General features: G+C 37.5%; 1 protein-coding gene across 2 annotated transcripts in view; it reads right to left on the minus strand.

The window, feature by feature from the left end:
- Positions 1–10,937, minus strand: part of LOC143851599 (replication protein A 70 kDa DNA-binding subunit B-like) — a 56,935-nt gene extending 45,998 nt beyond the window's left edge. For both annotated transcript variants that reach the window (XM_077361074.1, XM_077361072.1), the window contains exon 1: positions 10,278–10,937. In XM_077361074.1, the coding sequence (XP_077217189.1) occupies positions 10,278–10,505 (228 nt within the window). In that variant the 5' untranslated portion in view covers positions 10,506–10,937. The remainder of the gene's footprint in view (positions 1–10,277) is intronic.
- Positions 10,938–12,007: the final 1,070 nt, after the last annotated feature.

Consider the following 12,007-nt stretch of genomic DNA (forward strand, 5'->3'; position numbering starts at 1 on the left):
GCAGGTATAAAACCAAACATTCAAAGAGTTCTTTTTTTTTCCTTTTTTTTTTGAAACTTTACCATAACACCTATAAACTAAACACTCAAAGTGTCTCCTTTTATTATTATATCATTGAGACTTGTCCAAAATAAGTACAAAACCAAATACTCAAAGAGTTTTTTTTATATTTATCATTGTATTGAAAATTTGCCAAAGCAAACAAAAACCAAACACTCAAAGAGTACTAATCCAACAAGTATACACTAATCACTCAAAGAGTTTTTTTTTATATATATCTGTATTAAAATTTTATCAAAAAAAGTGTAAACCAAAGGTTTTTTTTTTAAATGATGGAAGAAATGATCAAACTGTGCAACACGGAATATAGTAAATTTTTCCTTATTAAAACTTTTCAAAACGATGGAGGAAGAAACCAAACCGTGAAACACGGAGCCATCAATTTCTATCCTAACTAAAAACTTTCAAAAGAATGGAAGAAAAGGCCAGATCGTGTAACACGGAATCTGTCAATTTCTTTCCTAATTAAAACTTGTTGAAGACAATGGAAGGAAAGAAAGGACCGTGTAACACGGGATTTGTCAATTTCTATCCTTATTAAAAAAACTTTCAAAACAACAGAAGAAAAAGCCAGACCGTGATACACGGGATCTGTCAATTTCTATCCTTATTAAAACTTGTTGAAAATAATGGAAGAAAAGGCCAGGCCGTGTAACACTGGATCTGTCAATTTCTATCCTTATTAAAAAAAACTTTCAAAACAACAGAAGAAAAAGCCAGACCGTGATACACGGGATCTGTCAATTTCTATCCTTATTAAAAACTTGTTGAAAATAATGGAAGAAAAGGCCAGACCTTGTAACACGGGATATGTCAACTTCTATCCTTATTAAAAAAAATTTCAAAACAACAGAAGAAAAATCCAGACCGTGATACACAGGATCTGTCAATTACTATCCTTATTAAAACTCTAAAGAAATGATGGATGAAAAAGTCAGACTCTGAAACACAGAGCTATCTATTTCTATCCTTATTAAAAACCTTCAAAAGGAATGAATAATTTACCATCTTTGATCGATGTCACTAATGGGTCAGTCATCTCTTACTGAGAATAACTAGGAATGCATGATCTTTGCTGAAAGCAAAACTCAAGTAGATTGATGAGATTTTCAGGTGTTGACTCTCTTTAACAGGTGAAAAGCATTTTGCTGAGGTTTGAAGATTGTACGAGTAGATTCTGGCTAGGAATTGAAGTTTCATAAACTTTGACTCTAAAAAGATAATTTGATCAAGGAATTCAACTCAAAGAGTATGTTCAAGCTTTCTCTGGTTTCTATTTGCAAAGAATAGCTGTCCCAGTTATCAATGTTTAATATCTTTTATGACGCGAGTCATAAAAGATGCGCCTAGTATGATGTGCTTCCATGGCAAAGTCTTAGGAAAGCAGAACCAGGGTAAGTTGAAAAATTTTGAGTTTGCATGGGTTCTTTCTTTGGCATAGTGGTAAAACCATCTCCACAAGGGTTGAATCTAAGAATTCTTTCTTTTGCTCACTGCTTGAGACTTTGATGGCTCAGGCAAGTATGAATAAAAGTTTCCTGCTCCTCTTTGATTCTCAAACCAGGATCTACTTTAATTCTCTTCACATTTCAAATGTGTACTCTCGCTCTTCCAGTGCCAAACACTTTGGACATTGAGAGAAAAAATGATACAAACGAGGAACAAATTTCCAAAGACTCGATCAAAGAAAATTGACATTATTCAAAAAGACTCGATTATCAAAGAAAATTGACATTATTCAAGAGACTTGACTCACTTTTGATTCACCCTTACATAAAATGTGTTATTATTAAATGGAAAGGTCAACCACTCTCAAAGTAATCTCGAAGACCATGTCAAGAAGATCTAATTTCCTCCATCAGGATTTCCGTCATGGTTATTACCCCCTTTGGATTACTCAGTTTCAATGCCCCTAGTTTAGAAAGGTGTCAAAGTAAGTCCTGTAGACACTGCTCGGATTTCAAAATCTTGCCCTGTATCGTGATTGTTTATCCATCTCTTCGAGTCTCCTCATTACAGGAAGTCACAACTAATGTCTTCCAGGCTTTCAGTCTTGCAAACTACTTGTCTCAACTTTCATTCACACTACATACAATCTGGAATTTTTCATAAGTGAGAAACTTCTTTTGCATCTCCTCAACTCTTTGTGGGAAGTCTTTGCCTCTGATTGGATTGCCTCTTCAATTTTTCAATCCATCAGACCGCTACCCTAATTTTGCATAAGTCGACTCCTTTGGTTATTGACTTAGCAAGTACATGACTTTATCTAGACTGCCCTCTCGGGTTTTCAACCTAGTGGGTATTCAAACTCTTGTTCTTTTCTTTTCTTTCTGTTTTGCTTTCCTTTGCCTTGAACCTTGTAAGCCCAAGGGTCTACTCTCCTATCTTGTTTTGATGATTCTAAACATAATTGATTATGTTCTTGAATTCTAATCAATTTTCCTTGAAGTGTTGTGATAAGGTAGGGTGATCATAGAAGGAACCATCACATCACTTGGTCATGCTTGAAGATGTACCACACAAGAGTCAAAGGAGCTAGAGACCACAAGAGACAACTCACATTAGAAGAACAATCAATGTGGAGCTCACCTCAACACACTCAAGCAATGCAAGCACACCATAGAAGATCTATGAAGACCAAGACCAAAGATGAGCGTAACCATATTTAGACTTGTTGTACATCCTCTCTCTTTGATTTCTAAGTCAAGGCAAAATCTTTCAAATGTATATTTCAAAACAAACCACACTCCCCGTATTAAAATTAATTGGTTAAGTGAATGGTTATGTGGTGGACCAACATGTTGGGACCCTCATAACATTCCAAATTATCATAAGATTTGAGTTCCAAAAGCCCAAAGTCAAGTCTGCTGATTTTAGGCTTCTCGGAACTCCGAGCTCGGAACTCCGAGAGTTCCCTCGGAACTCCGAGAAAGTGTCCAGGGAGTATATTTCATACTCTGGACAATTTCTCGGAGCTCGGAGAATTTATTCTCGGAACTCCGAGAAATGGTCCAGTAGTATTTTCCAACTTCTGGCCATTCTCTCGGAACTCCAAGAATTTTTCTCGGAACTACGAGAATTTCTCGGAGCTTCGAGAATGGTTCTCGGAACTCCGAGAACGTCGCGACAACACAAAAAAGTGTCATTGGGTTTCAAATTAAAAATTATCTTTTTGGTGTCTTTTGATACTCACACCCCCAAACGGTCATATCTTCTCAAGGGCTATAAATACACATTCAAGAGGATTATCTATCTCTCTTGAATAATTTGAAAAACATCCTTAAGCATTCAAAGAACTTGCAAACCCCTTTTAGCTTGAGTCTTTGTTTTTCTTCTCCACCAAACTTGCCTTGCACTTACAAATCATTAGAGTTTGGATTTAGGGCTTTCATTTGCAACCTATTGTGGAGAGCAGTCATGGGGACTTCATTGTGCATCAAGCTTTCAAGAGAAGCCAAGCAATCTTCATCTTCTATTCATTGTAAAGGTGGCTAGGGCATCCTATTTTTAATACCCTAAGGAGTAACGCTTAGAACTCGGCGACGAAGGAGAGTCGGTGTAAAGGTGTCAAGGGCATCCTCATTTATTACCCCTTGGGAGTGTAATCGCCTCGAAGCCGGGCATCGTGGAGGTCTCACATAGTGGAAATCCTTGAGGACGATCTCAAGAAGAGTGGAGTAGGGCTTTGCCCGAACCACTATACATTGGTGTGTTCCTTCCTTGTCTTGCACTTTCATTTTTTATTTGGTTTTGCATTTCCTTTTGATTTGACATTATATTATTTGAACTAACCAAAATCTAATCAAGAGAAGAAAAAAATCAAACTAAGTTTAATACTTGAATTTTAAAATGGTATAGGTTTTTGATAAAACTTGATAAAACCAATTCACCCCCCTCTTGGTTCCATAGACCCATATTTCAATTGGTATCAAAGCCTCGTCTCTACTTTGTCTAAAATCCTAACCGGTCTAGAGAAAAGTGAAATTCCAAGGGTAGGCCCGAGTACGGCAACTAATGAGGAGGAAAAATTAGGTTCCTAACAAGTTTTAACCTTTTGAAAACTTCTAACCCAAATTTGAAGATTAAGAGATCAAAGATGAAATTTAAGCTCACAAGTTAAATCCTAAGTGCAATGCAAATGTAAAGCAAGAGATTAAGAGAGAGTGCACCCGAGATTTATAGTGGTTCAGTCCTCCAAACGCGAGGCCTACTCCACTCCACCAACCAAACCCATTGATGGCTTCACTATTTGATCTTCTTAACTTCAGCGAAGATCGGTGTCGATTACAATTCCGAATGCCTTTAACCTTGGTGGCAATCCTCACCACGGAGAGTGGGCTCCGCTTCTCCGAACACTCGCCCGAATACAATCTTTTGAATAAGAAAGAAAGAACAAAAAATCCCTCACAAGGGTTTACAAGATTTGTAGAAGATGTACAAATTTGAGCCTAATGATCCAAATCCTAAATCTAGAGGATGAGAGGCATAAACAAGCTTGATTCACTCTTAAGATATTCCAATAGGTTTTTAGAGTGTTAGGATTGATAATTGGGAAGTAGAGAATGCCCATATATATAGAAAAACCAAATATGACCGTTTGAGGGGCATAGTCGTAATTTTGGCAAAGTTCCCAACGGTCACAAATTTCTTCTTGTTATAGTGTTCTCGGAGTTCCGAGAATTTCTCTCGGAGTTCCGGGAATACAAACAGAATTTGGAAAAAAGCTACTGGACCAAATCTCGGAGCTCCGAGGATATTTCTCGGAGTTCCGAGCTCGGAGCTCCGAGAAATATCTCGGAGTTCTGAGAAGCCTATTTTCAGCAGATTTTCAATTCTGTTTCTTTATTCATTTGGGCTTCTAACTTTACACCAAGTTGGGATTGTAAATGAGGGTTCCAAAGTGTTGGAACACCACAAGGTCAATCACTTAAACAATTAGGGTGTGTGTTTATTTACTTAATTTATGCCTCTTAAACTTAAGCTAGGATTGGATCAATACAATCTAAAAATGACTTAAAATGGTCTTCACTTGTAATGCTTCAAGTCTTCATGCTTCTTGGATCTTTGATGTCTTTGGTCTTCCGAATGTGGTCCAATGAGAGCTTCTTGGCCTCAATCCAAGCAATCTTGTCTTAGCATAATTATGATCTACAACTTAGACATTCAAACACATTAGTGATATAAAATCACTTGTGTATTGGAATCATCAAAAGAAGATGGGAATGCCAAGGTGGGAACCATTGGGCTTACAATCTCCCTCTTTTTGATGATGACAAGCACAAGAGATTTTCCAATAAAAGCACATATATATTTCCTTACACTAGATTTTTCTCCCCCTTTGGCATCTATAAAAAAGATGGGGAAAAAGAAAATCAAAGGGATAAAATTTTCAATTTTAAGCTCCCCCTTTTCCAAGGAAAAAGACAAACATAGAACTCCCCCTATTTAGAGTTTTTATTCAACAGAAGAGGGGATATTTAAATAACAATAAAAAGATATTCAATTTTAAGTTCAAGCCCCTAATCTAATCTTGATGGTAGCATTTAAATCATGAATTTCAACTTTACATTTTTCATTTTCATCATCTAAAAAACTCATGATCTTTCTTTAACCAACCAAATTCTTTTGTCATGCTAGAAAGAGAATTTTCAAGAGATGCATTTTATCAAGTTCAATTTCAAGTTCATCATGTGCACTTTGCAAGGAATCAAGAACTTCTTTTAAAATAATAACATCATTTAAAGTACTTACCTCTTGATTGTCATTTGTTGAAGCCATGAAGCATACATTTTTTGCTATCAAGCAATCTTCTCCATCATCCGGCTCACCTTCACTTTCATTGTCCTCATCCCATGTGGCGGTATTCCTTTCTTGCCTTCTCTCCTCTTGAAACGATTGTTTGGAGTAGGCTCATTGTTGAGTGGACAATCCGAGTGAATGTGTCTAAGTTTCTTGCATCCGTAGCATCGGGGTTGAGATAATCCATTACCGAGCTCTTCTTTCTTCTTGAATGGAGGATTGGCCATTCTATTTCTCATGCCTCCCATATTCCTTTGCAAGAACTTGATCCTTCTTGTTAGGAGAGCTACCTCATCTTCCATGTCTTCCTTTGTCTCTTCATCATCACCTATATTGCAAGCAAAAGCAACACCTTTTCCTTTTTCAATTTCGGGTGCTTTTGGTTTGAAAATCATCTCATGGGTTATCAAGGACCCTATTAGTTCAGCTAGGTTTAATGTGTTCATGTCCTTGGCTTCGGTGATTGCGGAGGTTTTGGATTCTCATGATAAATGTAGGGATTTAAGGATTTTGGTCACTAAATCTCTATTTGAAAATTATTTTCCAAGTCTCCTTAGTCCATTTACTAAGTTAGTGAATCTAGTGTACATGTCGGCAATGGTTTCATCGGGTGTCATTTGAAAAAGTTCATATTGCCTAAATAGATGATTCATTTTAGATTCCTTAACTTGGTTAGTTCCCTCAATGGTAACTTCTAAGGTGTCCCAAATTTTCTTAGCAGAATTCAAGTTTGAAACTCTATTGAATTCTCCGGGTGACAAAGCACAAATTAAAGAATTCATGGCTTTGGCATTGTAGTTTGAGGCTTGTTGTTCGGCTTCGGTCCATTCATTTAGATTTCTAGTGAGCAAGGTATATCCATTATGAATGGCTCTCCACATTTGGTAATCTTGGGTTAAAAGATTTTCATTTTGGTTTTCCAAAATTCATAATTTGTTCCATCAAAATAAGGTGGCCTAGTGTTTGAGTATCCTTCATGGTGTTCAGGGTAGTTTGCCATTTTTAGAATCTTTTCTCTAGACTGGTTAGGGTTTTAAACAAAGTAGAGACGAGGCTTTGATACCAATTGAAATAAGAGTCTATAGAACAAAGAGGGGGGTGAATTGGTTTTATCAAAAATTTATACAATTTTAAAATTCAAGTATTAAACCTAATTTGATTTTTTCTTCTCTTGATTAGATTTTGGTTAGTTCAAATAATATCAAATCAAAAGGAAATGCCAAACCAAACAAAAATAAAAATGCAAGACAAGGAAGGAACACATCGATGTATAGTGGTTCGGGCAAAGCCCTACTCTACACTTCTTGAGATCGTCCTCAAGGATTTTCACTATGTGAGACCTCTACGATGCCCGACTCCAAGGCGATTACACTCCCAAGGGGTATTAAATGAGGATGCCCTTGACACCTTTATACCGACTCTCCTTCTTCCCTGAGTTCTAAGCGTTACTCCTTAGGGTATTAAAAATAGGATGCCCTAGCCACCTTTACAATGAATAGAAGATGAAGATTGCTTGGCTTCTCTTGAAAGCTTGATGCACAATGAAGTCCTCTTGAGTGCTCTCCACAATAGGTTACAATGAAAGCCCTAAATCCAAACTCTAATGATTTGCAAGTGCAAGTGCAAGGCAAGTTTGGTGGAGAAGAAAAACAAAGGCTCAAGCTCAAAGGGGTTTGCAAGTTCTTTGAATGCTTAAGGATGTTTTTCAAATCATTCAAGAGAGGTAGATGATCCTCTTGAATGTGTATTTATAGCCCTTTGAGAATATATGACCGTTTGGGGGTGTGAGTATCAAAAGACACTAAAAATTAATTTTTAATTTGAAACCCAAAGGCTCTTTTTTTTGCTGTTGCGACGTTCTCGGAGTTCCGAGAGAGTGAGTAGAAGATGAAAAATACTACTGGACAATTTCTCGGAACTCCGAGAATTTTTCGAGAAATTGTCCAGAGTATGAAATATAGTCCCTGGACACTTTCTCGGAGTTCCGAGCTCGAAGCTCCGAGAAGCTTAAAATCAGCAGACTTTTCTGTTTTTGTTGCTATTTGACTTTGGGCTTTTGGAACTCAAATCTTATGATAATTTGGAATGTTATGAGGATCCCAGCATGTTGGTCCACCACATAACCATTCACTTAACCAATTAATTTTAATACGGGGAGTGTGGTTAGTTTTGAAAAATACATTTGAAAGATTTTGCCTTGACTTAGAAATCAAAGAGAGAGGATGTACAACAAGTCTAAATATGGTTACGCTCCTCTTTGGTCTTGGTCTTCATAGATCTTCTATGGTGTGCTTACTTTGCTTAAGTGTGTTGAGGTGAGCTCCACATTGATTGTTCTTCCAAGGTGAGTTGTCCCATGTGGTCTCTAGCTCCTTAGACTCTTGTGTGGTACATCTTCAAGCATGACCAAGTGATGTGATGGTTCCTTCTATGATGACCCTATCTTATCACAACACTTCAAGAAAAATTGATTAGTATTCAAGAACATAATCAATTATGTTTAGAATCATCAAAACAAGATAGGAGAGTAGACCCTTGGGCTTACAAAAAATATTTATTACCTCAAGTGGACTGTTTGTTACCTCAACCTGTTGTGGATTTTCAGATCTACAAGCCGAGATTTGATTTCTCTTCTGAATTTTTATTCATTAGTAGTGTTACGTGCTTAGATAGGTTCCACTTAGGGTAGAATAAATTAGTTTATATTTTTTATAACTCTTGGAATTTTCTCTCTAGCTGTTTGGTATGGATAGGAAACTTAGAGATAAGGGTTATCTATATTGGCTTGGGTAGGAGTTTTAGAGGAAGTGGTCAACTGCATTTTCTATAAATAACGAGCAGGAGGAAGACTAACAATTCCCTCATAGTGGGTCAAGAGGCTGATCTTCCCTCTGAGAAAATCAATCACATTGCAAACTAATTTGGGTTCATAACAATTGGTATTAGAGCAGCACGATCTTGCGGCCTCAAGTAGAAACAAATCTGAGCAACAATGAATAATTGAGAGCAGACAATGAGAGAGATCAAAAGGCATCTGGCTTTACTAAATGCCAATTGCGATTGAATGGCATCGACATTCGGTCTAAAGCTGGAGGAACCTCCATGTCTGAATAAGCAGAGCGAAGAGTTTACTTTATGCACAAGGAGCAATGTCAAGAGGGCTTCCACAAAAAAAATAAACAAAAGAAGAAAAGAAAAAGAGAGAGAGAGAGAGAGAGAGAGAGAGAGAGAGATCAGATAGAAGAAAAAAGAGAAAAAAAAAACACAAAAGAAAGGCGTCGATGATTACCAGCTTTGTCAATTCCAACAATGTCGTCATCGAAAACTCTATTGTTTTGCTCAAATTTCTCAACCCTTCAAGAAGATCTTCACCCACAATCGTCCGTCCATCAACATTTCAATCATTCCAAAAAAATACAATAGAGAAGCTTTGATGAATGACACAATGAGATCAATATATAAATGGAGATGCCTCAGCCGATGATGATGACATACCAAATGGTGACTAATTGCAAGAAGAAGAAGACAAGAGGGGAGGGGAATACTAAAAGGAGAAGAGAGAAGGATTTCAAAACAGTTTTGCACAAGATCTCGTTTTTCACTAATTGGCAAGCTCTTAATCCCCAACCTTGAAGACAATGTTGATTTCAAGGCGGTGGAATGTTACGTGCTTAGATAGGTCTCACTTAGGGTAAAATAAATTATTTTATATTTTTTATAGCTCTTGGAATTTTCTCTCTAGTTGTTTGGTATGGATAGGAGTCCTAGAGATAAGAGTTATCTAGATTGACTTGGGTAGGAGTTTTAGAGGAAGTGGTCAAGTGGGTTTTCTATAAATAACACGTAAGTACTCTTTCTTAAATGAATGGAGAAATTTATCCCAAAAATTGTGTGTTTAAGCACAAAGGTGGTGTGACCCTTCCCTCAATGTGGGTCAAGATGAGGACTTCGAAGTGCGTCAAGAGGCTGATCTTCCCTCTAAGAAGATCAATCACGCTGCAAACTGATTTGAGATTGTAACAGGCAGAATGTTGCTTGTGCACATCATGTAGATAGTTCTAGTAAAATATCCCCTCCATGACCTAAAAGGTAGGCTATTCATTTTGTAGATGAAGGGTGCAGATCACTACTACTTATCTCCCCTATCACACACACACCCACACACACACCTACGCTTTAACTATGCGGAATGTCTGTCAACGGTGACAAATGTTGTTTGCACAACATTAGTCATTCCATCATAACCGGTTTTCTTGCAATCCAAAGAGGGCCTAAAAGAATCCAAGACAAAAAATATCGGTTTCATCCATTTTTTTATCTTAGTTGAGCCAAAAAATAACTTGATTTGCTGAATCTCAATTAATATATTTGAATTACATAAGAAATGATACTGTAGAATTAGAGAAAACAAATATTACCTTCTGGCATAACCCATCCACCAATCTGATTCCACGCCAAATCAAGCAATTCCATGTGTTGAATTGGGCAAACAGAGTAGCATTTGGATACCATGCTTCCAGTGCTTCCCCTCTCGCAAATGAAATATCGATTTTAGTCACAAGAGAAGAAGAAGAAGCACATGATATACCTTTCCATTGACAACAATCCTCTCCAACCCAATCTCCCGTCACAAAATAAGATATCATCTTTTAATTGTAAAAGGGCTGTTCTCTCTTTCTCTAGACAAGCTTGGGACCCATAAAAACAGCAACAAAAACTCACAATCAGTACCACCACCCCAATACTACATGCACATAAATTACTCATGATTTTAACAGCTTTATGCCCAAACCCAAAACTCCAACTAAAAGATCAACTTTAATCACCCTCCGACCATAACATAGATATATGTAGAGAAAGAAAGGTGGAATGATGATCGAAATTTCAAAATCTTCCACTCAGACTAACTGGCCTCCACTGTCCAAACTTCAAAGAAGAAGCTCAGCTTACACAAAAGAAGAAACCCAACTTTAGTTTGATTTCCAAACCAATCTCTCTTTCTACTACTAGAGACAACTCCCATGGTATTCTAAAATCGTGTGACACGGGGTGTCTTTCGTAACCACACCTCTAAAGTCTTCAATGTGAATAGCACCACTAATCCTAATCCATCAAAAGGTCAAAAGAAATACAAGAGAGGGTCAGGAAAGGGAAAGGTGATCAACCTTTCTAATAATTATTTTCTAATATCGTTTCAACACGGGTCAAAGATGTCAGCAGGGGATCATTAGGAAACTACAAGTCAAAAGAGTCGGCCATAAACTCATTACACCCCACACGACCCATCTTTGGTAAATCTAGACCATTAAATTATTGTGGCCCACCTTAATCTACAAACAATCCAAAAGGTACATAGATCATGTTGGTCATCTCGTGATTTTCATCTCATGATCAATGGGTCAAAGACATAAAACACATATTATTAAGATATAATGCATGATTGGTGTGCCTTTGAAATGTTGGATATTTTTAAATTATTTTATTTTTTAAAATAGAAAAATGAGATTTTTCAATGAGAAATTTGAAAGAGACATTTCTCTGTGTGAAATGATGTTTCCAACTAGAAGACACTTTAGGTTGAGAAAAAAGTATTGTTTTAAAATGAAAGGGTACTTTTCATTTGACGTGGTGCCTTCATATCTTGCGGTCTCAATTTTAAGATAACTTTCTCCCCTTTAACTCTGCTCTTTTCCTATATGTAAGGGCATACTTGTCTTGAATTCAGGGTGTAGACCTTCTTGGCGTATGCATTATTTTTTTAGGGAATTTAACCGGGTAGAACTCGCCCCTAAAAGCTAGCTGTTAGAAGGAGGGTGCCCATTCCCTTATAACCTATCCCCATCCATCTTACTTAACCGATGTGGGACTATTTTGCTTTTGCGTGGAACCCCAACAACTCCCTGTCCACGCGGAAGCAAGGTGGACAATCTCGCCCGTCCATGTGGTGGCAACGTGGGAACCACAAGATATTACACCGGGGTTTCCGAGATCTTCCTCGAGGGACATTCCCGCCCTCAAGGCAAACTGGGGTTTCAGAGATCTTCTCCGAGGGACATTCCCGCCCTCGGAAGCAAACCATCTGTAGGGAATTTAACAGGGTAGAACTCGCCCCTAAAAGCTAGCTGTTAGAGGGAGGGTACCCATTCCT

The sequence above is a fragment of the Tasmannia lanceolata genome, unplaced genomic scaffold, assembly GCF_043159265.1.
Source record: "Tasmannia lanceolata isolate RefF3 unplaced genomic scaffold, GAP_Taslan_0.1 ptg000018l, whole genome shotgun sequence".
In the NCBI taxonomy this organism is placed as follows: domain Eukaryota; kingdom Viridiplantae; phylum Streptophyta; class Magnoliopsida; order Canellales; family Winteraceae; genus Tasmannia; species Tasmannia lanceolata.